This window comes from Geotrypetes seraphini, chromosome 1, assembly GCF_902459505.1.
Source record: "Geotrypetes seraphini chromosome 1, aGeoSer1.1, whole genome shotgun sequence".
NCBI lineage: Eukaryota > Metazoa > Chordata > Amphibia > Gymnophiona > Dermophiidae > Geotrypetes > Geotrypetes seraphini.
Genome location: NC_047084.1, coordinates 539,286,086 through 539,314,085, shown reverse-complemented (window position 1 = coordinate 539,314,085; position 28,000 = coordinate 539,286,086). Strand labels below are relative to the sequence as shown.

Genomic DNA, 28,000 nt, shown 5'->3' with positions numbered 1-28,000 from the left:
CTTATCTCCGATGCCAGAATTGACATCGGGGGGAAAGATTGTGAGCCGGCCGCATGCAGTGTGTGAGTCATCTTGCAGCTTGTACACCATGATAAGCTGGATGGTAAGCCAATTTTACTTCATTCTTTGGTTTCCCATCTTATGAGAGGTCTCCTGAATGTCTGCTTATTAATACACCAACTATCTGATACTTGAACATAGATCTTTCTCAGCTTTTAGAATCTTCATGTGAATGTCTCAGTCAAACCAATCTCAAATAGCTCACCTGGAAAACCTTTTCTCATCACTATAACTAAAGCCAGAAGAGTTATCAAACTTCAAGCTTTAGTTCACTTCCTCCTTATTTGCAGTTCACATATTGTTGTTGTTAGATGCCATCGACTCATGCTTGAGTCCTAGTGACTTGATGAATTGCAGATCTAAAAAGAAGTCAGCTTTGTGCTAGTCCGGAAAGGTCTTCCAGCATCATCCCCATGGTTGTTTTCAACGTGTCCAACCATCTGATTGCAGGTCGCCCTCTTCACCTGGTTCCTTCGATCTTCCCAAACACAATGTCCTTCTCCAGTGATCTCTCTCTTCTGATGGTGTGACCAAAATAAGACATTTGGGCTTTGAGTGACATAGCCAGTTTGATCTCTTCCAGAATCAATTTGTTAGTTCTTCTTTCTGTCTTGTTTCTGTAGTGTTCAGCTTTTGCATCTGTAACTGACCACTGAGAATATGAGTGTGTGGACAAGTCTGATCTTCGTTTGGAGTATTACCTCCTTGCCTTTGAATGCTTTGTTGAGAGCCTTCATTGAAGAGCAACCAAATGCTATTCTGCAGAGTATTTCCTCCTTACTACTTGCTTCTTTGTTTACAAAAGAGCCCAGAAGATTGAAGTCCTTTACAACTTCTATTCTATCACCTTCAAGCTCAAAATCTTCATCATTTTCCGTGCTCATGATCTTCGTCTTATGTTCAGTTCTAATCCCATGTTATGACTTTCGGCTTTGACTTTTCTCAGTAGATACATCGTCTTCTTTGCTGCTAATGATAAGTGTTATATCATCTGCATATTGCAGGTTGTTTATATTTTGGCCACCAACTTTGAACCGTAATTAGTGAAGAAGCTAAAAAAAAAAAAAAGTTCACACATTAACAGGGTTATTTTGCATACTCATCCCAAATTTTCACCAAAATTAGTGTCAGTTTTTCACATTAACTAATCTGTTGCTTTACCAACATTTTTTTTCCTAAACCTCATACTTCTTCAGTGGAGCAAACTATCCACAACCTGGACAGTTGAAGAGCTCTGCTTTATTACATTAATGCTACTACTTCTTTACGTACGACCTCTCATCTTTTTGTAACTTTCAATCCCAATATTACAGATCTGGCAGCTTCTACATGCTCCATATGCAGATGCCTAGCAGACTGCATCCATTTCTGCCATTGTAAAACAGGAGTCAATTGTATAACAGGGTGCCTCTATTTAGAGTGCTAGTGTCCTTATACTGTAGAGTACTAGCGTAAATCCTGATATAAAGGCATGAGTATTTACAATAAATCTGTGGCTTATGTACAGTAATGTTTAAACCTAAATGCAACAGGAATGCATGCAACATACATTTTGTAAGTTGCTGTAATCTTGCCTGCATTAGTTTTAGCCCTACCTAACAGTTATATGTGGAGCCTTTTGAATGAGTAATTATAGATGGTGCCATCATGCTTAATTGTTGATTGTTGTTGTTGTCATTCAAATGGCATAGCATGTAACTGTTAGGCAGGGCTGATATATAATATTGCACGTATTCCCATGGATTTAAGAGTGACTCAGTTGTGCATTTAAGTGCAAACTAGTGCTAATTAATGCTAAAGACAATTATTAATACTTATTGCCAATTAAGTGCTACTTAAGTGCCAATTAACTCATCTACACAAGTAAAGGGGGTATTTTATAACTAATTGTGTAAACCATTTATAGAATTAGGAGGTTAGTGCATAAATTAGAGAACAGTAACTGTTAGTGCACAGATGCAGTAAGCATTACCATGCTGCCAACCATGTTACTGTTTGGTAATAGGCAAGAAATAGGCATGGATTATGACTTATATTTACTGCATGCTACAAATGCAATAATGCAGATCTGTGTACCACTTCCTAAAAAGCATGGTCTTACATACCATCTGTTATCTGCAAACGTGCTTACCATGTGGTTCCTGTGTAGTAACTATAGGAACATGCTGGGAATAGCTCCAACTATTAGCACACAGTCTTTGCATGTACTGCAAGTTAATTTTTACATCTAACATGTGATAATTGCAAAATTCTAATACCACTGCATTTTAGCAATAGAGCCCCTTAGTAAACTGGTTCTAGTAAAATAACAGAAGCAAAGAAATAAAGCAGATGCAAAAATGTTAATAAAGGAAAAGGCTCAGGAGGCTCTAATTCTGAAAAGAAATATAAAGCACGCTGTCCTTTTTGGTTTTAGAATGAAAGACCCACAGCTGTCTCCGAGATGACATCAACCACAGCAGCTCCGTGTGAAATAAACTCTACTGTATATCAGTTATGGAAACATTATATGAATTTGTAATCAACAGCAAACCAACATTTAATGGGATTTTTTGCCCTATATTTTGCAATGTGACACGATTTCTTTTAGCTCTGGCGTTATATTTCCCCCCCAAAAAAAAATAATTAGAACTCTTTGAAGACAATTTTCAAAGCCATTCCAGGCATGAAACAAGGGTATATCACAGAACTATAATATGGGCCCAATATAGGCTCCTGCCTGTTTAAACTGTGCTCTGCAGATTGGTTGCCAATATTCAGTAGCACTTAGGGCAGTGCCACTGAATATTGGCACTAACCAGCCATTTATAAAGTAGGCAGGAGATCAGCATTCTGGAGGTGGAGATTGGAACAGTCGGCAGCCATGTGGTTGCAGGCAATACTCAGTACTGGAGCCCTCATATCAAAGTGATCAAATAGGACTGCATAAACAGCAGGCCTAACTTTGATCACTTAGCTTTGCAGGTGCTGGCACCGATTATTGGCTGGCACCCCTGTAGCTTCTAAGTAACAGCCAAAGAAAATAACAGATCCATTTGTGTGGGTCCCAGTCAATGCTCCCTCTAAGTATTGGTTGGATGCATGCAAATTATTCTAAAAAAAAATTTTCATGTGTGCAACAAGTTTTTAAATGGGTCGTATTAGCTTGGTTAAGCTGTTTATATTTCCTAAATAGTTGTATATGTTACAGACTTTGCCGTTGTGCTTATTGAAGAAGGATTTATGTATCTTTTATTTTTAAAAAAATTACTCGTTTTTGTTGGGGGGCCAAAAAACCTAAATTAAAGTTGATACATTTGCTGGGGAATTGGAATAAAGGGAGGTTAGGTTTACCGGATATGCGGATTTATAATTATGCATGTCTGCTTCGTCATTTGGGAGATTGGATTAATGAGACAAGTATTTACACTCCTCTTCAGATGGAACGGGAGTTTTATGCTCCTTGTGATGTGTTTGCATTATTACATAGTACACGGAAGGCATTGCCTTCTCAAATTTGTTCAAGTTTATTATTCAACACATTACGGATGGCATGGTGTTGGCTTGTGCGACTCTTAGGTGGGAATCCGAAGATTACTGATCTTTTGCCTTTGCAGGGTAATCTGGCCTTTCCTCCGGGACAAGACTCTAGAGAGTATAGGTTATGGGGACTGAGAGGAGTTAAAAATTTGGAACATATTTTAGGGGATGAAGGAAAAATGTTAACCCATTCTGAATTATTGGCTAAGGTGGGGGTGACCTGGGGAGTGCAGTTTGCCTGCTTTCAAGTGGAGCATTATGTAAGATCCCTTGAAAGAGCACAATTGAGTTTGCATTTGGGGATTAAAATGCGAGAGTTGTTTACTCGGGAGGAGGGATTATCTCTTTCAGTGTCAAGCATTCATGCTAGCTTACAAAAATTACAACCAGATAAGGACTACCAGAATATTCGGGATAAATGGGAGAGAGAATTACAGCTTAATTTGGGACATTGGGATGTTGCCTGTTCTTTAAGGGCTACACCTGGGATGATACAATGTGCATGGTTAAGAGAAACATATTGCAGGGTAACATTATGTGCCTGTTATACTCGTACACAGTTGTTCTATGGTGGAGGTCTTCCTACTTCATTATGTCATAAATGTGGGATGGGGGAGTACACTTTGGGACAAGCTTTTTGGTTTTGTCCCATTATTCAGCATTTTTGGAAGTGAATAATATCTTATATGTCTGAGTTAATTGGAAGATCTTTGCGCTACTCACCATCCCATTTTATTTTGGATTTGCCAGAAGCTTTTCATCATTTGCCTAAGGAGCATAGGGCGCTGTGTAGGAAAATGAGTCTACTGGCCAAAAAATGTATTCTTCAATATTGGACGATCCCTGGCCCTCCAAAGTTTTGGCATTGGCGAAACCAGTTGCATCAGTTGGCCATCTGGGAAGCTAGAGATGCTGGAAGGATGAGGAAGCGAAAGATGTTGTTTATACAAAAATGGGATCCATATTTGCAAGTCTTATTTCCTAAAGGTCTTAGTGCGGCTTTAAGATGGGTGTCCTAACTGAGATTGAGGAGGGGTAGAGAGTACCATTGGAAGGGGAAGGGAAGGGAAGAGAGGGTTTGGGGAGGGAAGGTAGAGGGTATTAAATAGATTCAAACATGTAGTCCTATTGAGGTTTGATGGGGATGAAGGAGAGTACCTTTGAATGGGGAAGGGAAGGGAGGGTTTGGGGAGGGAAGTTAGAGGGTATTAAATGATTTAAAACATGTAGTCATACGTAGATTGAGTGGGGTTTGATGGGGGATGAAGGTATTTTCTAGGTTTATATGGGATGTATTTTACTCGATGCCTCATTATTATACTATCAGCTTCCAAAATAAATGGCTTAGATTAAAGCAAAAATAATGAAAGCCCAGGTCATTCAAACAATGTCAAAATATACCAATGTGGACTCGGGCTAAAACAACATTAACCTATGTTCTTGTTGCTAAAGGAAAGCCTCAGCCCCACCACTCCACCGCTAGTTATGAAATTCAAATGCGGGAAGAATTATGCAGGAACTCATCATTGGCTGCCAGTAGCGTGTTTTATCAAACTAATTTTTTTGTGTGTATATATCTTAAATGCTTATATAGTCAACGTTTTCAAATGTCATGTTTTTAAAGCTTGTACTTAGCTCATTCAATTACAGCCAATATCCAGGAGTGGAACCCGACATGCATGTTTCGCACCATATGATAGTGCTTTTTTCCCCTTTTTATCCTAGGGAGACCCTTGACACAGCACCATCATATGGTGCGAAACATGCATGTCGGGTTCCACTCCTGGATATTGGCTGTAATTGAATGAGCTAAGTACAAGCTTTAAAAACATGACATTTGAAAACATTGACTATATAAGCATTTAAGATATATACACACAAAAAAATTAGTTTGATAAAACACGCTACTGGCAGCCAATGATGAGTTCCTGCATAATTCTTCCCGCATTTGAATTTCATAACTAGCGGTGGAGTGGTGGGGCTGAGGCTTTCCTTTAGCAACAAGAACATAGGTTAATGTTGTTTTAGCCCGAGTCCACATTGGTATATTTTGTCATTATTATACTAAGCACCTTGGTTTTGTTTGTAATATTGACCACATCAATATGTTCATCATATTATTATATTTGATGCATTATCATTGTTATACAAGTTTTAATGTTGTATTTGTTGTTGTTTGCATCAATAAAAATTGTTTGAACTTAAAAACAACAATTTACCAGATTTGCAAGTATTTTTGTGAGCAACGCTCCTAGACTATAGGAGCAATTACTCACGTGCTTTGCTTAGTGGGAACATAGGTCTCAGCCGATATTCAGCAAGGACTTGTCTAATTACTGTATGCAAATTGCGCCTTACATATATTGAGTCAGGAACTTTTCAAGGGCCAGATTCCATGCAACTGACAAAGTAGGTTCTATTCCTTGAAAGCTCATGCCTCAACAAATTGGTAGTCTATAAGGTGCCACTTGCCTGTCAACTATGCATTTAAATTTACCCATATATCATGGAGGTGTTTCCGGGTCATGTTTGGAATAGGGAAGGGAAGTACGCATGGAGGGGCATAATCAATAGGTCGTATAAAAGCTCTATGTGTCGGCGGCGTAAGACGTCCAGGGAAATGTGTCGATAATGGAAAGATGTCCAAGTCATTCGATTATCGGCACGAAAGACATCCAACATAAACACGTCCACATGGGCTATACTGAAGCGTTCAAGTTTACCTACCAAAATGGCAATCATCCAAACAAGAAGTACAACTATTTTCGCCGCGATCCGCTAGACGACTTGCTGGTCGTATAGCGCTCTTTATCTATTAGTTGTCCTGGCACATGTCCTACTGATGTCACACTGTCCCCAATAACGTCCTGCTTGCCCATATATAAACTACCATGTGGAAGTGCGACCCTTGTGGGTATAGTAGGCGTTGTGTGAGGAGTTAGGAGACAGTTAGGAGTTAGTTGGTGGAGAGGTTAGATCGATCGATAGATTGAGTGTTTGGAGAGTGATTCTGTGAGTGTGTGTGTGAGAGCAAGTGAGAGAGATTGTAAGGGTGACAGACAGGAGAGACAGTGTGAGTGATTGTGGGAGTGAGAGATCGTGTAATGAGGAAGGGCGTGCTAGGAAAGGTGTGTGGCCACCAGGGTGAGTGTGTGAGAGGGTATGTGAGTGTGTGTGTGAGAGCTTGTGTGAGTGCGTGCGGGTGTGATGGTGGAAAGAAGGGAGCCAAACTACTCCCTAGGGGAGACTGAGTCCCTGGTGGAGCTGTGCCTCCAGTATGAGGCAAGGGTGTTTGGCCACAATGGCAGAAGACTACCCCGCAATGTTGCCATGAGGGCCTGGTCAAGAATACGTGACACCCTGCATAGGTGAGAAACCCCCAGTACCTATCACTATGTAGCCAGTGTGTCCTAGTCTTTAAACCTGTCACCTATTGCTCCCACCCCTATCTTTCAAGGAACAGTTTGCTTATTGTGTGTTCTATAAAAATATACAGATATAGATTGATAGATAGATATATAAAGGAAGCATAGATAGATAGATAACAATATCTTGGCAGGCAGAAGTTTCATTTCTGGATATGTCCCTACCTCATCAGAATATACATGACAGATGTGATGTGCTCAGTACCCTCATAACCCTGCATATGTTTGAAAAGGGGGATGCAAAGGACTGTCACCTGACCCTATTCTCCACCATATCTTTCTTGCAGGCGTTATGGTCTGTACTGGGACCTCGAGTCCCTGAGGCGCAGGTGGCGCAGGGTCCACCGGGACAATTCAGCCCTCATCTGGTGCACCAGACACTGCCTCAGAGCTGGACGTAAGTGGCAGCCCCCTCCCCCCCCTCAACACAGTCAGTAGCACAGGTATGGCAGCTGCCATGTAAGACATACCAGAAACCCTGAAACATATAGGTGACTATCAGATGCTAAAAAGCTATAATGGAGGAATGGGAGGTAATCGTCACATCAATGAATATCTCTGCAGTTGATATCGGCGCTGGTAGCATACTGAGTGCTCATTCTCTGAACCCCTTCTCTGCAATCAACTGCATTGTCAAGGAGGCATAACTGAACAAGGGATATACGCCTCAGAAGCTGCCGGCCACATGTTGGTCTGGAGGTCACCTTCATAGCTCCAGACCAATGTCAGGCCTACTGTTGTGGAGGCATATATCCCTTGTTCAGTTATGCCTCCTTGACAATGCAGTTCATTGCAGAGCAGGGGTTCAGAGAGACACTATCCAATTCTAAGCATAATGTGTGATTCATAGTTGCACCTGTCACCCTCTATCCTATGTCATATCATGTCTGCTACCTCTCAAAGCTCACCTTCTTGTGAATGTGCTCTTCCTTGGCAGCTGTTCTGGTATGCAACCTATTGCCACCCAAAATGTGGGTGATGAGATACTGGTCAGTCCATTGTGTCAACGTATACATCAAGGCCATTCAGTGTCACCTGCATATGCCGGCCACCTTTTGTTTAGATGTATACCGGTGTAACTGTACACAGAAAATAGTTTACATATGTGTTCACACACTGGCCTGACCTGTCTCCCACTTAATCTCACTGGGTTGGGTGGGGGGGTTGATAGGTAATTATGTATGTAGTATGCAACCAATGCACGCTATGGTAACCCTAACTTCATATTCTTACTGCACACAGGTTGCGCACAGCATGCTGCTGAGGGCATAGCCCAGGAGGTGGTCCAGGATATGTGCCAACAGGCAGCCAGGGAGGCAGTGGCAGAGGCAGAGGCGGAACAGGAGGTGGAAGGATACTCTGCCTCCGAGGAAAGTCTGCCACCTGAGGATGTCGTTGAGGTCTCTGATGTGGAGGACGAGGGCCAGGTGGCAGAGGTGGAGGATGCGGCACAGGTGGTGGCGGAGGTGGACCAGCAGCATGTGGTGGAGGAGCAGGGAGCATGGGAGGTCCCTGACCTCTATGAGGATATGCTCCCTCTTGAAGGGGATGAGGAGGTGATTATGGAGGCAGCAGCCCCGGCCCCACGCCATGATGTGCAGTCAGCGGCCCCAATAGTTCCTCCCCCTCCTGAGGAGTATGGAGAGCTGCTCAACATGGTGGGCCAAATGCGCAGTGAACTGCAGGAGGGGAGGCGTGAAACAATGCAGACCCTGCAGGAGATTGTGAGCCTTCTGCGCCAGCTGGTTGACATATTCAAGGAGCCGTTTTAGGGGGTGAAGGGGCAAACCTGAGGGCCAAGCTGCCAATGGGCCATTAAGGCCCCAATCATGTTACCAACAGTGTCCCTGACAGCTCACAAGTAGCTGCCAGAAAGCCAATGACTGAAAGGACATCACACGGCCTCTCCTTCACATATTCAGGAGACTTTACCTACTGTATCTCATTGGGACATACTTGGATGTTAACTTACTTGATGGTACTGGCTATCGTGTACAATGGTGTCACCATATTCTCTGCCAATGATTGCAAGTGTTGAGATGTGATGTACAGATGCAAACTGTACAGTGATGGTTAAGGTGTGCAATAGTTGCACTAAAGGTGTGTTCCAATCCCATGACTAGGGTAGGAAGACATGTATATGGTGGGAAAGTGTTATACACAATAAAGGGTACCTTCCCCATATCAGTGGAAAAGAGGTATGCAGTGAAATGAAAAGACCCTACCATCAGATGGGATATGGTGAGGAGGCCATAAAGATTGACACAGCAAAAGTGGGAATGCTAGGCTGCATTTCTGAGGTCACAAATAGTTTCTATAACCAATGGGCCAATGGATGATGATGTAACCAGGCCAGGGGTACAGGGAGCACCATTGAGATTAGAAGCCACGACCTCTGGAGACAGAGGCTGCTGCAGCAGGACAGCCCTCACAGATATTTGCTGACCCTTACAAATGAAAAGGTATGTGAGGCTCAGAACTGCTCGCTTACTTTGCACAGGTTGGAGCAGTGTTAGGCATGTTGGGGCAATTGGACAGGCGTGTGCCATGTTGTTACCATAAGTATGATATTGTATGTTCTCATAATGCGTACATATTTGTATGGCGATTGTTCTATGACAGTCTTTTGTGACCAGGTGTTCTACCATTCATGTCTACCTCAGCAAAGGTGTATGCATTTATATTTGAATCTTGACTACAAAAACAGACCAAAATAAATACCAGATATCTACCTCTAAACTGGGTGTCATGTGTGATCCCTTGATATCATGTCACTGACCTACACCTAACAAAAGGGCAGGCAGGCAGCCAACTGAAAGTGGGAACGTGGCCATCTTGTAAGAAAGATCAAGACCATGTCACATGCAGGACCTGAGACAGAGGTTGTATTAGTAACAGTTCAAGAAAAAGGGGAGAGATGTACACTTGTGAGTTCCATGATTTGCAATGGATGTAACACCTGACTGTCTGAATAGCTCCCCCTCTTTCTAGAGGCCTCTGCTAACCCTCAACTGAAGGGACATATGATTGAGAACTCATGTAAAAGAGAGCTGGTGACTGCTGTGCAATGCTGCCGGTCATTTGCAATCAGTTAGATCCCATAAGAGCTACACATGTGCAAGGTGAGGCACTAGGAAGCAGACTAGTGTCAACTGAGAGGGTATTCCCCCCCCTCCCAATGATACCAAAAAGCTGTAACAGCTGAGCCACCAACAAGGCCACACATACACCTGTGGCCAGGATCAAGGGTGTTTAAGGAATGAGAAACAGAGAGAGAGAGAGAGAGAACAATGATGAGTGGCAGTGATTTGCAGGTGCAGGACGAGAGTGTTGGGATGAGGGGGGGGAACAGGGTAGCTGTGTCTCTGAGGTGCTTACCAAGAAGCCAAGCAACATTGAATTACCCCTGGGTTGCTCTCCTGTGGAGACCACAATGCTGCACTATATAGGCGTCGTGTGTGGAGCCAGGGTATCTGGCCCACACATCCAGGATCTCTCCCTGTGCATTGCATACCATCTGCATATTCATTGAGTGGAACGCTTTCCTATTCCGGTAACTGGCCTCATTTGCCCGAGGGCAATATGTGTGCAGTCTACCACTCTGATGACGGAGGGGAATTGTGCCACATTGTAGAACTGCCTCATACTGCCCTGTAGGGCCTGGGGAGTAGTGGGGAGGGAGATGTAGTCATGGGTGTGGGTTAGGAAGGCATTAAGAAATTGGGTGAGGCAGTTGGAAATGGCAGACTGAGTGAGTCCAGTGTTGGCTGCCAGAACAGACTGGAAGCTCCCAGTTGCCAGGAAAGTGAGGGCTACTGTTACTTTTAAATGCACTGGAATTGGGTAATTCCGCCTAGTGCGAGCCTGTAGCAGGGGCTGCAATTGGAGGCAGAGATCCTGGATGGTGGCCTTGTCAAAGTAGTATCGCTCCAGGCACTCCTGGTCATAAGCTCAAGGAAGCAGGAGCGAGGCCTAAACAGCATCCTTCGGTGGACTCGGTGATGGGGCCTCTGATTCTCCAGCTCCTCTTCCTGCAGAAGGATCTCTACTGCGACCAGCACACTGACCCCTTCCATCGCCCACAAGGAAAGCACCTGGCAAAGAAAGCAGAGCTCATTACAGTCTAAACAGGGCCCAGCCAAGCAGTCACCCGATACCCCCCTCCCCCCAGGGATTAAGCCAGGTGGTGAAACAGAGCACTCACTCCTGTGCAGCTCATGCCACACGATAGAGACCACAGTGAATGAGTAAGCTGAAATAGATGTAAGAGACAGAGCTGGTAAGTGGGATGAGAGGTAAGTGGGATGAGAGAGGGGATTTTGCAGAGGTCAATGAGACGTGGGGAGACACACAGCATTGAGAAAATAGGTTGGGAGGTTGAGATAGAGATGGTCAGAGTGAGGGGGTACACACACATGAAATTACACACCCTTCCCTTACCTGTCCACAGGACAGCACACACTGAGGAACAGCTTAGACGTTCTGAAAGCAGGTCTAAGTTGAAACGCTACTTTGAACGCACAGAGCAAACTGATTGAGCTTTGGTTATCATATTTGTACGATTGGGGCCTAACCCCGCTCTCGGACCGCCCCCGGAACGCCCCCATGTTGTACGTCTTAGGTTGGACGTTTTGCGGCGTAGGACGTGCAGCTGGCCGACTTTTGATTATGGTCGCTTGGACGTTTTGCCGGGTAAAACGTCCAAACTCCGACTTAGGCGGTTTTTTGGACGTTTTTGTATTTTGATTATGAACCCCATAGGCTTTTAGGTTTCCAAAGTATGCATAAAATTGTACACTATAAAAATATCTGCACAAACAGCAGGGCCAGATACTTTTCCAAACCCCATTTTCAAATGGAAATGTTTATCATTGATAAATGAAGTTTACAAGATCCAAGATGGCATTATTGCCTAAGTATGCTTAACTCAGGCTCAGCTTATGTAACACTTATATCCTCAGTGTGAAGCTGGGGGGTTAAACCTACACCAGCATTTTTTCTACCCTCCCCAAAGCATCACCTGTGGGAGACTTGTCTCTAAAGATGAAGCTCAGAGACTGGTTTCAAAATCTTAGGGATCCATCAACTGGGAGTTCTCGTGCCAGCCCCTCCATTCCATCAGAGTGAGGGTACCTTGAGAAATGTAAACTATTCAGGGGCAACTCTCAGTTTCTAGGACATGGTCCCTTCTTCAGTCTCTAAGTTCAAAACATGTCCATTTCCTCCTTAACAATCTTTCTCAGCAATCATTTTATCCTGTGTAAACTCATACTATGTAAACAAGTATGCAAATTAAGATGCAAATCAGTTCTTTTAATTCTTTGGTTGGGTACCAAACAGTCACTCCCCAACCTTCAGGGAATTCTCTCCATTTGTTTTTGAGGGATACAGTTTAGCCCCTAACACCTCACATGTATCCTTCCCTGTATAGCTACTTTCTTCCTCCCAGAGAAGCTTGGGAATTTACTCTAACCTTACAGAAAGGCTGAAAAGACTACCCTCAAATCCTGTTGATCTCTCTTCCCTTCAAGCGCTCTGCTTTCTGTGACAGGATTATATATCCCATCATATACCTCCCCCCATTGTGGAAAGACTGCAGTCTATCTTGTCTGATACCACCCCACTTCCTAGTCCCCCCCAAAAAAAATCTGCATTGAGTGAGCTTTGCCAGATTGATGTAGGACACGATTTTGGATGAGGGGAATCTAAGGGATCCTAGTCAACATGGATTCACTAGGGGTAGGTCATGCCAATCCAATCTTATCAGCTTCTTTGATTGGGTAACAGGAAAGCTGGACTCGGGAGAGTCTCTAGACATAGTGTACTTAGATTTCAGTAAAGCTTTCGACAGCATCCCACACCGTAGACTATTAAACAAGATGAAATCTATGGGGTTAGGTGAGACACTAATTGCATGGGTCAAAGATTGGCTGAGTGGAAGACGTCAGAGGGTGGTGGTCAATGGCACCCTCTCTGAGACATCGGAGGTGACCAGCGGAGTGCCACAGGGCTCGGTCCTGGGTCCACTCCTTTTTAACATATTCATAAGAGACTTGACCCAAGGGCTTCAGGGTAAAGTAACTCTATTCGCTGATGACGCCAAACTATGTAATATAGTAAGTGAAAGCAATCTGCAGGATAGTATGACGCAGGATCTGCTTACGTTGGAAAACTGGTCCTCGACATGGCAGCTGGGCTTCAACGCTAAGAAATGTAAGGTTATGCATCTCGGTAGCAGAAATCCATGCAAACCTTACACCTTAAATGGAGAAACACTAGCTAGGACTTCAGAGGAAAGAGACTTGGGAGTAATCATCAGTGCAGACATGAAGGCCGCCAAACAAGTAGAGAAGGCCTCATCCAAAGCAAGGCAACTTATGGGATGTATCAATAGAGGCTTCGTTAGCCGCAAATCTGAAGTCATAATGCCACTGTACAGAACCATGGTGAGACCTCATCTGGAGTACTGTGTGCAATTCTGGAGGCCACATTACCGTAAAGACGTGCTTAGAGTTGAGTCGGTTCAGCGGATGGCCACTAGGATGATCTCGGGGCTCAAGGGTCTCTCGTATGAAGAAAGACTAAACAAATTGCAGCTCTACACTCTAGAGGAGCGCAGGGAGAGGGGGGACATGATTGAGACATTTAAATACATCACGGGACGTGTCGAGGTGGAGGAAGACATCTTCTTTCTCAGGGGACCCTCGGTCACAAGGGGGCATCCATTCAAACTCAGAGGAGGGAAATTCGATAGTGACATAAGGAAGTATTTCTTCACAGAAAGGGTTGTAGATCACTGGAACAAGCTTCCAGAGCAGGTGATCAAGGCCACCAGCGTTATTGACTTTAAGAATAAATGGGATGCCCTAGTAGGATCCTTACGAAGGTCGAGTTAAGGAACTAGGTCATTAGTACTCGGACTTAATGGGGTGGGTCAGTAGAGTGGGCAGACTTGATGGGCAATAGCCCTTTTCTGCCGTCATCTTTCTATGTTTCTATGTTTCTATGACTTTGAAGCAGTCAAATGGAAAGGAGACCCTGGTGAACGAGTTAACAGAAGACAAACAGAAACCAGAGCCTGGGACCAACATGATTTGAATAATAAATTGACCAGACAACAAAATGTAGAAAAAATAATTTTATTTTCTTTGTATGATGAGAAAGGTATGAAGATAAACACTAACAGTAAGTTAAGCATAAAAATTAAAAATAAAGTTTTTTGGGGACCACTGGAAGGCAAAAAACCTTAGTTTTTGCAAAATGGTTCTCTTTTCCTTTTCATCGGTGCATATATAATATACACACATATCTTGTATATAATAGTTATCACTATAAATTTGACTTACTACTTTATATGCTGAGTTTGATAGTTTCAAGAGTGATTGAAGGTAGCCAACATCCATTTGACTAAGTTTAAAGGTATGGGTATCTCAAGAAGTGCAAGCTATCCAGGGGCACCTCTCAGTCTCTGGAATAAGGTCTCTTCTTCCGTCACTAACTTCAAAAAAGGTCCATTTTCTTTTTAACAGTCTTTCTCTGTGATCCTTTTATCCTATGTAAACAAGTATGCAAATTAAGATGCAAATCGGTTCTTTTAATTCTTCAGTTGGGTACCAAACAGTCACTCCCCAACCTTCAGGGAATTTTCTTCATTTGTTTTTGAGGGATAGTTTAGCTCCTACTCAGCTTGAGGTGTCTCTGAGCCCTGAATACTGCTCTCTTCCATTGTCCCTAGGTGGAAGAAGTAAGTTCAAGTCAAAGATGCTTAAGATATTGATATATACTGCCTTTCAACTAAAGCAATCAAAGTGGTTTATAATATACAAAAATATGAAACCAGGCTAGATAAGAACCCTTGAGAGGAGGAATGATGGCCTAGTGCCTAACTCTCAGTATACCTGGTTCTAAGAGGGAAGTTGTAGAGGATCTGCATTAAAGATAGAATTCACAAATTTTATAAGTTGTTGGTGGATGAGATAGCTCCGTTGTTGTCGGAAATCTTTAATTTGAATGTGGCTAAGGGGTTTTTGCCCCGTTATTTGAACTCGGCGCAGATCATTGTTCTTCCTAAGCCGGGTCGGGACCCGACCTTGCCGGACTCCTATAGACCCATCTCCCTGCTCAATTTTGAGACTAAACTGATGGCTAAGGTGCTGGCGAATCGGTTGGCTCGTGTGCTACCTTCCCTAATATCAGAACAGCAGGTGGGGTTTGTACGGGATCGGCCTGTTTCTAAGAACCTTCGCCGTATCTTGCTGGCTCTGGAGAAATCTGGAGTGGATGGAACCCCCGCTGTGCTGGTGAGCTTTGATGCCGAAAAGGCCTTTGACCGGGTACGGTGGGGGTTCCTCTTTGCTACGCTGAGGGCGTACGGGTTTGGCCCCTTTTTTCTTGGTGCTCTTTGGGCCCTCTATAGTGACCCGGTGGCACAGATTTCGGTGAATGGTGGCTCATCTGACTCCTTTTCTATCTGTAGAGGGACCCGCCAGGGCTGTCCCTTGTCGCCTCTGCTGTTTGTGCTTTCCTTGGATCCCCTGATTCGGGAGATTCAGGCCAACGCGGACATCAGTGGCCTTCAGCTGGGAGCTTCTCATTTTAAAATTGCGGCTTTTGCTGATGATCTTTTGGTTTTTTTGACTAACCCGCAACGCTCTCTGTCCACCCTTTTGGAGAGTATTAGGGAATATGGGGATTTTTCCGGGTTCAGCTTAAATTTGAAGAAATCGGAGGCCCTGGCTTCACCTGGGGATCTCCGGCAATCTTGGAGGGGGACTTTTCCACTGCATTGGGCGGATTCCTCATTCCGTTATTTGGGAATTCAACTGTCCATGGATGTTCGGGAGCTTTATAGGTTGAATGTCGCTCGTTTGCTTTCCACTACCGGCTCTGTGTTGGCCGCCTGGCGTAATTTGCCTCTTTCTTTGATGGGGAGGGTGCAACTTTTTCGGATGGTTTTATTCCCTAAGTGGCTTTATGTACTTCAAACGTTGCCTTTGTATCTCTTGCGTAAGGATATCTGGGCCCTGTCCTCTTTGTTGTCCAAGTTCTTTTGGGGTGATCGGCGACCTAAATTGCGGTGGCAGTTTTTGGTGGGATCCTGGAGTCGGGGAGGCTTTGGGGTGCCTGATATGGCTCTTTATAACCAGGCGTGTCTGTTGCGCCACGTCCGAGACTGGGTTATGGGTACGGATCTTTACACTGATCTCGGTCTGGAGCGCGATTATTACTATCCTTTTCACCTTCTCTCTTTATTGCATGCTAGGCTGGCGATGCTGCCCGTGTTCTGTCGGCGGAGTATTTTGTTTCGTCCCCTTTGGGAGGTATGGCGACGGCTGCTACCGTTTTGGTGGCAGGATCCACATGTTAGTGTGTTACTGCCTTTGACCGGCAATATCTCCTTCCCTCCGGGGCTCTTCCCCTCTCTCTTTGGGCGTTGGCGAGCTAAAGGGTTTGAGTATCTTTTTCAGTTACTGCGGGAGGACGGCACGCTTTTTTCTTGCGATGAGTTGTTGGGTAGGGGTCTGCCTTCCTTAGGTCTTTCATTTGCTCATTGTCAACTGAGGCATTACGTGCGGTCTCTCCCTCGGAGCTCTCTTTCTTTGGAGTTTGGGATTCGGTTTCGAGATTTTTTGGAAGGGGGGGAGGATTCAGCTTCTGGGATCTCGGTTTCCTTGTATCATAGACAACTTGGGGCGCTTGGTCCACCGCGGGAGTTTTCCTTGGTGCTGATGGCTTGACAAAGGGATTTGGGGCGGGAAATCGGAGCGGGCTTCTTGCTCCGGGCTCTTCGCGGGGTCCCTGCTTTGGTGCATAGTGCGGAGCTTCGTGAATGCCATTTTCGGACCTTGTTGAGAGCCTATGCTTCCCAGAGCCGGGCCTACCATATGGGATGTGTCAATACTCCCTATTGTCTCACCTGCCATACGGAGGTGAATTCTTATTTTCAAGGTCTTTGGGGTTGTGAGAGTGTTCGGAGCTTTTGGGGGGCCCTGGCTTCCTTTCTTCAGGGTCTCTTGCGAGTTTCTGTTCCTGTTTCTGTAAATCATATGTTATTTGCTCATTTTTCCTTGTTTTCTGTGTACACATCTGCGGAGAAATTGTTTTTGAGCAAATGTTATATTTTGGGGAAAAAATGTATCTTGAATTTTTGGCTGGCGGAGGTTCCTCCCTCCTTCTGGTATTGGCGGAATAAATTACATGCCCTTCTTGGATGGGAGGCCCTCCTGGCTTCTTCCTCTCGCCGCCGGAGCAGAGACTTTGTGCACATTTGGACTCCTTATTTGGACAGTTTGTCTCCCTGGGTGCGCAGTCGTATCTTGAATAGACTACATGCATATTCTATCCCGCCTGTCTGATTTGGGGGGGTGGGGTTGGGGGGTGTGGGGTGTTGGGCGGGGTTTTTTGGGGGGGTAGGGGGGTTGGGATACTATGTAACCTGAGAGGACATCAGAGTCCAGTCCTCTTGGGGGTAGGGAGCTCTGTTTTCTATATTTGAAATGTTTTTGCCCTGCTGTGTCTTTGTGATCTGGTTGTTGCTTAATAAAAACAGATTTCACATAAAGATAGAATTCACAGCAACCTGTGAAGGAGGGAAGAGGACATTCTCCTTCTGAGAGAAGAAAAGTATAAGACATATCTTTAGGTAAGTATACATTATTTTGCTTTGAGCTTTGATAGGTTTGGGGAGAAAAGCTTAATTGTAGGCTCCCTTCTAAAGACAGTTTACATCTTAAAAGAACAAACTTTTAATAAAATCCTAAGGCTCTCTATACTAGTCTAATATATTCCTAGTAGCTTAAAAAGGTTAATTAATTAGCTCAATAACAGGATGCAGACAGAAGTCCAGTAGCAAGAGGGTTGCTATCCAGTCTTTTGCATTGAGTGTCACATGTATGACTTTCTCCCAGTTGGCGAGAAGTTATATGTGTGTACTCGCTGTTGTAGTTGGTGATTCCATTATTAGGCATGTAGATAGCTGGAGGGCTGGTAGGCATGAGGATCGCCTGTTCACTTGCCTGCCTGGTGCGAGATGGCGGACCTCATGCGTCACATAGATAGGATTTTAGATAGTGCTGGGAAGGAAACAGCTGTCCTGGTACATGTAGGTACCAATGACATAGGAAAATGTGGGAGGGAGGTTCTGGAAGCCAAATTTAGGCTCTTAGGTAGAAAGCTGAAATTCAGTTCCTGCAGGGTTGCATTTTCAGAAATGTCTAATGCGTAGTTGAGACGATGGTACAGGGATGAGGGATTTAGATTTGTTAGGAACTGGGCAACCTTCTGGGAAAGGGGGAGCTTGTTAGGAAAAGACGGACGGGAACCAGGCTGCTGGCACTAAAAGGAGATAGAGCAGGGTGCTGGCGCTAAAAAGGAGATAGAGCAGCTTTAAAACTGAGATGTAGGGGAAAGCCGACAGTCGCCTGGGAGTGGATGGTTCGGTGTATGGCAGTGGTCTCAAACTCGCGGCCCGCCAGGTACTATTTTGAGGCCCTCAGTATATTTATCATAATCACAAGTAAAATAAAACAGTTTCTTGATCATATTTATTTATTTTTTCTTTATTTCTATACCGTTTTTATCCAAAATGGTTTACAAGGAGTTACATACATAAAAAGTTAAGAGTCCGTACAAAAATTAGAAGATAAAGCAGACATATTCAGTCTAACATAAAATCAATGTCTCTTTAGCTATAAATTACAATATTATTATTAAGACAGCCAAAAGGAAAGATTTATAAACTATAAAGAGTTTTACTGCATGCAAAATTGTCATTTCTTTAATAAGACATTAACTATTTTTTTCTGAGGCCCTCCAAATACCTATAAATCCAAAATGTGGCCCTGAAAGGTTTTGAGTTTGAGACCACTGGTGTAAGGTATCCTTGCAGGATACTATTGAAACAGGATATTTAGGGAGTATCGGTAGAGAGGTTACAATAATGGTGAAAGAAAGCCAGGAGGGTTTAAGAGGAAGGCAGAGTAAAAGACTCAAATTTTCCCTGTCTTCTCAGCAGCCTATAGTTGCAAGGAAAAAAACACAGTTTGAAGTGTCTGTATGCAAATGCTAGAAGCCTAAAAAATAAAATAGGAGAGTTAGAGTATATAGCACTGAATGATGAGATAATAGGCATCTCGGCGACCTGGTAGAAGGAGGACAATCAATGGGACACTGTGTAACCTGGGTACAAATTATATCGCAAGGAATTGAATCAAATCAAATAAACATTCTACATGGCATAGATAGCAGTGTGAAATCCTTATGGATACAAATTCCATGTCTGAAGGGAAGGAATATAAATGTTGGGTTATACTACCGTCCCTTGGGACAAAATGAGCAGCCAGGTAGGTGAAGAAATGTTTCAGAGATTAGGAAAGCTGGAGAAATGGGCAACCCTATAATAATGGGCGATTTCAATTACATAATTCACAGGAGAGAGTATGTTTTAATCACAATTATAGAGTATATATAGTGGTTTCTTGTGATTTCAATTATCCCAACATTGACTGGTTAAATGTTACATCAGGGAGTACGGGAGGTAAAATTCCTAGATATCATAAATGACTGCTTCATGGAGCAACTGGTTCAGGAACCAACAAGAGGGGATGTTATTTTAGATTTGGTCCTTAGTGGAATGCAAAACATAATATGAGAGTTAACTGCGTTGGGACCGCTAGAAAACAGTGATCATAATGTGATTAAATTTGAGCTGATACTGGGAGTAACATCGAAAAAGAAATCTACTGTAGGGGCGTTTAATTTTCAAAAGGGCGACTATTATAAAATGAGGAAAATGTTTAAAAAGAAGTTAAAAGGATCAGTTGCAAAGGTTAGGACTGTAAACCAGGCATGGATGTTATTTAAAAATACTGTGGTTGAAGCCCAGACCACATGTATTCCACATATCAGCAAAGGTGGAAAGAAGAGGAAACAAGAGCCGGTGTGGTTAAAAGGTGAAGTGAAAGAGGCTATTAGAGTAAAAAAAAAACAGCCTTTAAAGAATGGAAAAAAGATCCAAATGAAGAAAATAAGTACTGGCTAGTTAGATGCAAAGCATTGATAAGGACAGCTAAGAAAGAATATGAAGAGAAACTTGCAAAAGAGGCAAAAACTCATGGCAATTATTTTAGGTACATCAGAAGCAGAAAACCTGTGAGGGAATCTGTGGGACCATTGGATGATCAAGGAGCGAAAGGGACGCTCAGGGAGGATAAGGCCATAGCGGAAAGACTGAATGAATTCTTTGCTTTGGTCTTTACAGAAGAAGATGTAAGAGATCTACCTGAACTGGAAATGGTTTTCAAGGGTGATGATGCGGAGGAACTGAAAGAAATCTCGGTGAATCTGGAATTTGTACTGAGCCAAATTGACAAGTTAAAAAGTGATAAATCGCCAGGACCAGATGGTATACATCCCAGGATTATTAAAAGAGCTCAAAAATGAAATTGCTGACCTGCTGTTAGTGATCTGTAACCTGTCGCTAAAATCGTCTGTAGTACCTGAAGATTGGAGGGTGGCCAATGTTACGCTGATTTTTAAAAAAGGCTCCAGGGGAGATCCGAGAAATTACAGACCGGTAAGCCTCACTTCAGTGTCAAGCAAAATGGTAGAAACGATTATAAAAAATAAAATTGTGGAACACGTAGACAAGCATGATTTAATGAGACGGAGTCAGCATGGGTTCAGCTGAGGGAGATCTTGCCTCACAAATTTGCTTGACTTCTTTGAAGGTGTGAATAAACATGTGGATAAAGGTGAGCCGGTTGATATAGTGTATCTAGATTTTCAGAAAGCTTTTGATAAAGTTCCTCATGAGAGGCTCCTGAGAAAATTAAAGAGTCATGGGATAGGTGGCAAAGTTCAGTTGTGGATTAAGAATTGGTTATCAGATAGAAAACACAGGGTAGGGTTAAATGGTCATTTTCCTCAATGGAGGAGAGTAAACAGTGGAGTGCTGCAGGGGTCTGTACTGGGACCGGTGCTATTTAACTTATTATAAATGATCTGGAAATTGGATTGAGAAGTGAGGTGATTAAATTTACAGATGACATTAAACAGTTCAAAGTTGTTAAAACGCATGAGGATTGTGAAAAATTGCAGGTGGACTTTAAGAAATTGGAACACTGGGTGTCCAAATGGCAGATGAAATTTAATGTGAACAAATGCAAAGTGATGCACATTGGGAAGAATAACCTTAATCACAGTTACTGGATGCTAGGGTCCACCTTTGGGATTAGCGCCCAAGAAAAGGATCTGAGTGTCATCGTAGACAATACGATGAAACCTTCTGCCTAATGTGTGGTGGCGGCCAAAAAAGCGAATAGATTGCTAGGAATTATTATAAAAGGGATGGTTAACAAGACTAAGAATGTTATAATGCCCCTGTATCGCTCCATGGTGCGACCTCATCTGGAGTACTGTGTTCAATTCTGGTCTCCTTATCGCACGAAAGATATAGTGGTGCTAGAAAAGGTTCAAAGAAGAGCAACCAAGATGGTAAAGGGGATGGAATTCCTCTTGTATGAGGAAAGACTAAAATGGTTAGGGCTCTTCAGTTTGGAAAAGAGACAGCTGAGGGGAGATATGATTGAAGTCTACAAAATCCTGAGTGGAGTAGAATGGGTACATATTGATCGATTTTTCACTCCGTCAAAAATTACAAAGTCTAGGGGACACTCGATGAAGTTGCAGGGAAATACTTTTAAAACCAATATGAGGAAATTTTTTTTCTCACTCAGAGAATAGTTAAGAGGACATGATACGAGTGGATAGTGTAGCTGGTTTTAAGAAAGGTTTGGACAAGTTCCTGGAGGAAAAGTCCATAGTCTGTTATTGAGAAAGACACGGGGGAAGCCACTGCTTGCCCTGTATCGGTAGCATGGAATATTGCTACACTTTGGGTTTTTGCCAGGTACTAGTGACCTGGATTGGCCACCATGAGAATGGGCTACTGGACTTGATGGACCATTGGTCTGACCCAGTAAGGCTATTCTTATGTTCTTAGGAAAGGAAAGAGCAGATAAAAGAACAGAGCTAAGAAAAGAAAATTAATTCAGCCAAATAAATATTAACTCCCATCCACCCAATCAACTAGGGCCTTTGTAGGCCCTGCCAACATGAAGAAAAGGTTGGAGGATGTCACCACTGCATGTTCCCTTCTAGGGCCTTTGATATTACCCAAAAGTAAAACCAGAGGACAGTCAGCTATGCTGGAATGACCAGCATGCGAGAGAGATCTGGTGTGCCGAAGGAGTGCACTGTGTCAGACTGGGCTGGAGAGGGGACACTTCTCTGTCTCAGCAGACTTTGATGGCTAAGAGACCGTGGTTATTATTTCACTAGAGACTGTCTGGTCAGCATGGGTGGCACTGGAAAAAAGCTGCTCTTCAAGAAGCTATGTGGAAGTGGGAAACTATACTCATCTCAGTGGACAGCCTAGATTCAACCACCATTTTGGGAAAATCATCTGAAGAAGAAAGTGTCCTACTGGTTTCCTTTATATATGAATCCAATAAGGGTTTTAAGCTGAGATTTTTTTTTCTTTTGAACCACAGCTATGTTTTGAGTTCTACAAGTTTTCACATTTCTTGATATCTGTAAGCAGATTTAAAATAGATATAATTTTTTTTTTTTTTTAATATCCCAAAAAGTTCAGACTTTTGGTAGTCTTTTGTTAAATATGTCTTTTTCACCTCCAAATTCTAAGAGATTTATTTTTGGATAGTAAAACGTGTACAGCTTGCTGACAATTGGTTAATCTAAGGGTTTGGGGTTTAGGTAGAAGCTTAAATGTTATGTAGTCATGTCCTCTTGAATTTCTACTTTTCATTAGTGATTAAGTAGAAGAGTAATAGAGCAAATGTTTTTATTTGCATGCTTTATTTCCCTTCTATCATTTTAAGGGCCCTTTTACTAAAGCTTAGCATGCAACAATGGAATTAGTGCATAAGAAGGCCATAGGTATAAAATGAGCTTCTTAGGATTTAGTGCACACACTAAGGGCTCCTTTTACGAAGCTGCGTTAGCGACTTTATCGCATGCAACTTCCCTAGCGCTAACCCCTGCGCTAGCTGAAAAACTACCGCCTGCTCAAGAGGAGGCGGTAGCGGCTAGCGCGGCTGGAAAATTAGCACGCGTTATTACGCGCATTAAACCGCTAACGCGGTTTCATAAAAGGAGCCCTAAGTTTTAATAAACGGGAGCCTTTGTGGGCTGTATACCCATAATTTCTGTACAAGTTTTTCAGCTTTGTCATATTATCTTAAATTTGTGAGAAAAAAATATTAATCATGTAAAGTCTTCAAATAAAATGTATCCATAGATTTTACTGATTATATATGTTGTTTGAAAGTTGCTTGTTTGAAATGGATAGGATAGCCAATTCATTTTCACCCCAAATTGATCAGCACCCATTCTTTCTAGCAGATCTTTTCTCACTTTTTGTTTCTCCACCCCTAGCAAATATAGGCTTACTCTATTTCTCAGCTCTTTCTCTCTTCTTTTTCCTCCACCACTTGGTCTCTGCTCCATCCAGGGCTGGCCCAAGAGTACCTGATTTGCTAGGAGAACCTTCAGTCAAGCAACCCTCATCAAGAGGTGGCTCAAGGCCATCCACCATGTCCACTACCTCCCTTCCTTTCCCTAACTCTTTAATCCAGCATCAACCCTTTCCTACCTCCCACCCAACAAGGAGCCCAGCACCCCTTTGCTTCCCTACCTAGCTCCTCCAAGGTGTTCAGTATCCCACCTCACCCTTCAACAAGGTGCCCAGCATCTCTCTGCTTTCCACCCCAACCTCTCCTGACATGTTCAGTATTTCCCTTTCCCTACCTTCTCCCCCTCTTGAGAAGTTTAGTATTTCCTATTCCTGTTCCTTAAGAAGGTTTGGACAATTTCCTGGAGGAAAGGTCCATAGTCTGTTATTGAGAAAGACATGGGGTATGCCATTGCTTGCCCTGGATTGGTAGCATGGAATGTTGCTACTCTTTGGGTTTTGGCCAGATACTAGTGACCTAGAGTGGCCATCTTGAGAACGGGCTACTGGGCTTGATGGACCTTTGGTCTGACCCAGTAAGGCTATTCTCATGTTCTTAATTGCTCCCCCAAGATGTCCTGCATATCCCCTTTTCCTACTCCCCTTCCCAATGGGTTTAGCATCCCCTCCCAAGGTTTCCAGCATCTTTCCTTTCTTTACCTCCCCTCCCTGGGATGTACATCATCCCCTCCCCCTAAAGTGTTCAGTGGCTTCCCTTCCTTAGCCCCTCTTGGACAGCATCAAGGCCATGATTTTGAGCATTTGTGCATGCTCAGAGTCTGCCAGATTCTGCCTCTTCTGAAACAGAAAGTTTAGAAGAGTTGAACATGCATAGATTCTAAAAGCCCCATGCCAACCACAATGGGTCCTCTTTAGATAAGCTGATGGCTGCCTTAGTGCTTCATCCAAATTGTGTTGCCTTAGGTAGATGTTTAGTGGTTGGAATGACCTTGGCTCATCTCTCTTCACTTTCAACAACCAGCAGACCTTGACTCCATTTCTCTCCTCATTCTTATCAGCTTTTTCAGTCTCATCTCCCCACAACTAGTAGACTTCTGACCTCTCTCTCCACAGCAAGAATACATCTCTCCTGTCCTCAGCAATGGTAGAACTTGGCCTCTCTTTTACCCCTTCCCAATTCCATTAACTCCCTCTCCCCCTGTGGACCTTGCCTCTCTATTTCTCCTGTCTCCACCCCAAGTGGACCTCAGCTCTCTCCCAACAAACTTCAGTACTTTCTCTTTTTTTTCTACTACTCTCTTTTTCTTCTCCACTCCCAGCAGATATCAAATACCTCTCTGTCCTCTTCAAACTTTTTATTAAATTTTGTATAAACAAAAACTGATACAATAGTGCAAGAATTTTACATATACAGTAAATACAGCCAGAAAAGCACTAAGGTACAGTACTATACTTGAAAGAAAGAAAAGAAGCCCTCCCTCCCAAAACCCTCCCCCTCCCCCAGATGTATATGTATATGGAGATCACAAATATGAACAAATCTGGTAAGCATCCAGAAAGAGAACACCAGAAAAATACAAGATGACATGGAACTTAAAGAAGCTTAACATAGGAATCCAACGAACTCTAAATAGCCTTAAACTTTCAAGAGATATTAGATTGCTCAGCCATAGTCAGTTTGTAACAATAGTACATACACAATGTTTCCCACCAGAAAGAAAAGTTTAAACAATCACATTGTTTCCAATTCTGTGTGATCATCTGGAAAGCAACACCAGTCATGATAAGAAGGAGTCTGTATTGGTGATCCTTAAGCGGATATTTGAGAAGAGATGTACCAAACAGAACAGTTCCAAAATATAATGGTATTGGAGTCACATGAATAAGAATATTTTACTTCAAATGGATCGCCAGAAAGAGAGAATCAGAGAACAATGAAACAGAATATGATCCAGTGTACCTACTTCTAGGAGGCAATGCCAATAATGATTGGAACAAGTGGCATCCAACTTTTGCAATTTCACCAGGGTCCAGTAAACTCTATGTAATAAAAAGTAGAAAGTTTGTCTCAATGAGGCTGAAGCTGTACATCAGATCCTGCAATTCCAGAGCGGCAGACATTTAGGGAGGGACAGATGAGCCTGCCTGCAAAACTGAGGATGCAAAAGAGGCATCCTCCCAAGCTACCACATCCATTGTTTCCAATGAATATGCATGGAACAGATTTGCATGCCTGTCACTTCCATTATATGCAAATCTCTCTCATGCATATTCATTAGGGCTAGCCTGAAAACCCTATTGGCCTGGTGGTCCTTCAAGACAGGGTTAAGAACCACTGACCTAACCTATCTGCCTTATCGTTCCCTCTGTAATTCCCTACCTGACCAGCATGTATTAATTTACTCTTTTGTTATTTTGTCTGTCACAATAGATCGTCAGCTCTTTCTATCACAGCCTGTCTCTTCCATTAATTTACAGCGCTATAGAAATAATAAGTACCCTAATAGTAGTGGCTTTTCACATCATGAAAGCAGAATAGGAAATGTAAAATACCGCGCCTGCGCACTGAGTATCGTCTCTCACCTACTGCCTTTCCTTTTCGTCCCTCTGTATAACCGGATCTACTGGAAGCCGGAACTGTGGCCGATACCCAGCTAAGGGCGGAAGCGGAAGTGAGCGCATAAGCCGCAGCGATGGCCGTAGCAGTTGCTGCCGAGAGCAACGCCAGCACGCTGTTTATCGGGTTTCGGGCGCTGGGGCTGTATTCCAACCACCTGCCGCACGTTGTGCGCTATCACCGAAAGCACCGCCAGTCTTACGTTGTGACTGCCGTAGGCCGGAGCTTCCACACCTACAATGTGAGTACTTGCCGACCACTTGCCCTACAGCATGTGGCCACCACCGGTGTTCAGACAAGGGTAGGAGCACCGTACCATCTCTAGGATTTAAGACCTGGGTGGAGGACGAGGAAATTGTTCCTATAACATTTTATTAATTATGTGTTGCTGTTATTATCAGTGGCGACCCTAGGATATGTGACACCCGGGGCCGATCATTTTTTAACACCCTGCAGTATACAAAAAAATATTTTTAGTAAGTTAGTTATCCATCCATCCGGTCCTCCCCAGAAAGCTCAGAACGGGTTACAGTTTAACATTCACTGTGTTACAATATGACATTACATAGGGTTACGATCCCTCCAACCCCATGCGGGTGCTGTGGTGTAAACAAAAATACTTATCCTCCTAGTTCACACTTGCTATCTAACACCTGCCCTGGCAGGATTCACATTTCAAATATGACATATTGTAATCACAAAATAAAAAATAAAATTATTTTCTCTTTCTTTTGTTGTCTGGTCACTTTATTATTCAAATTATGTTGGTCCCAGGCTCTGGTTTCTATTTGTCTTCTGTTAACTTGCGCTCTTGGGTCTCCTGCCCATTTGACATTTTCTTCTTTCTCCATGCTCACTATCCATCTTCCATCTTTGTACCTTCCCTTCCCATATCCAACATTTCTGTTTTTTTCACATTGTCTACCATCTCTCTGTCTCCCTGTCTTGTGCCCTGGGTCAAACCTCTCTATTTCCCTCCATGCAGCACAGGGCTGTTGAGTCTGTAGATAAATCCGTCGACTCTGACTCCTCAGTTTCTGGTACCCACGACTCCGACTCCAGGTACCCAAAATTGTCTACGACTCCTCCACTCCAGCTCCAACTCCACAGCCCTAATGCAGCATCTCCCTTCCTCCCCTCCATTATCATGTACAACATTTCTTTCTCCTCATACACCATCTCTCCTTGCCCTCCTCACTAGGTCCAACATTTTTCCTTCTCTCTTCTCCATGCATGTCTTCCTCCCCTCCTCCATATGCAGGATTTGTCCTTCTCACCCCTTTCTACCTCTTTGTTGCATCTTCCTTCCTCTTCTCCAGCCCATATTCAACAATTCTTCTCTCCCCCTCATGTTTAGTAGCTTTCCATCCCTCTTTCCCATCCCCCTGTGTAGCACCTCAGGGCTCAATCGAACGCCCTACCATGAGATTTGACATTCCTTCGGGCATCCAATGTCAGCAGCAGTGGCCGACAGAAGCAGTGCCAAATGGGCTATTTGTGGCCTGCTCCACTAGGACTTCTCTCTGCTGCGTCATTAGTAATATCATCAGTGATGCAGCAGAGGGAAGACCCCAGCGGCTAGGCCACAAGAAGCCTGATCAGAGTTCTGCCTCTAATAGCCAGCCGCTGCTGCTTTAAAAGGCAGCCCCGGAAGTATGAGTTCTCTTTTTGACGACAGCCTTAACTTCTGCGAGGGCAGGACCCGGCAGAGAGAAAAGCCTGATGCCAGCAGAGCCCTGACCATGAAACTGATCCCGGGAGAACCCCTTCATGGTCTGCAGCTGGGGTGCACCATGCCCTTCCCCCCTTTGGTACGCCACTGATTATTATTATTTGTTTCACTCTATCTTTACTTTTATTCACCCCCTCTTCTAACTAGTCTCAAAG

The 28,000-nt window shown here is 43.5% G+C and overlaps 2 protein-coding genes and 1 long non-coding RNA gene across 5 annotated transcripts in view; 2 read left to right on the top strand and 1 right to left on the bottom strand.

The window, feature by feature from the left end:
- LOC117352589 overlaps nt 1-9,705 on the top strand; it is a 42,516-nt gene extending 32,811 nt beyond the window's left edge. The window contains exons 6-8 of the mRNA XM_033929131.1: nt 2,477-2,553; nt 7,292-7,401; nt 8,247-9,705. Coding sequence (XP_033785022.1) covers nt 2,477-2,553; nt 7,292-7,401; nt 8,247-8,776 — 717 coding nt within the window. The 3' untranslated portion in view covers nt 8,777-9,705. The remainder of the gene's footprint in view (nt 1-2,476; nt 2,554-7,291; nt 7,402-8,246) is intronic.
- LOC117352590 lies at nt 909-26,193 on the bottom strand. Of its 3 annotated transcripts, none has more exons than XR_004537728.1 (4): nt 26,080-26,193; nt 25,461-25,536; nt 10,383-11,098; nt 909-1,112 (listed from the first exon to the last, which is right to left on the bottom strand). It is a non-coding gene; the product is annotated as an uncharacterized LOC117352590 (long non-coding RNA). The 3 variants fall into 3 exon arrangements; XR_004537727.1 differs by lacking the exon at nt 26,080-26,193 and adding an exon at nt 25,996-26,075; XR_004537729.1 differs by lacking the exon at nt 25,461-25,536.
- Nucleotides 26,132-28,000, top strand: part of WDR36 (WD repeat domain 36) — a 194,970-nt gene continuing 193,101 nt past the window's right edge. The window contains exon 1 of the mRNA XM_033929130.1: nt 26,132-26,354. Within this exon, the coding sequence (XP_033785021.1) occupies nt 26,190-26,354 (165 nt within the window). The 5' untranslated portion in view covers nt 26,132-26,189. The remainder of the gene's footprint in view (nt 26,355-28,000) is intronic.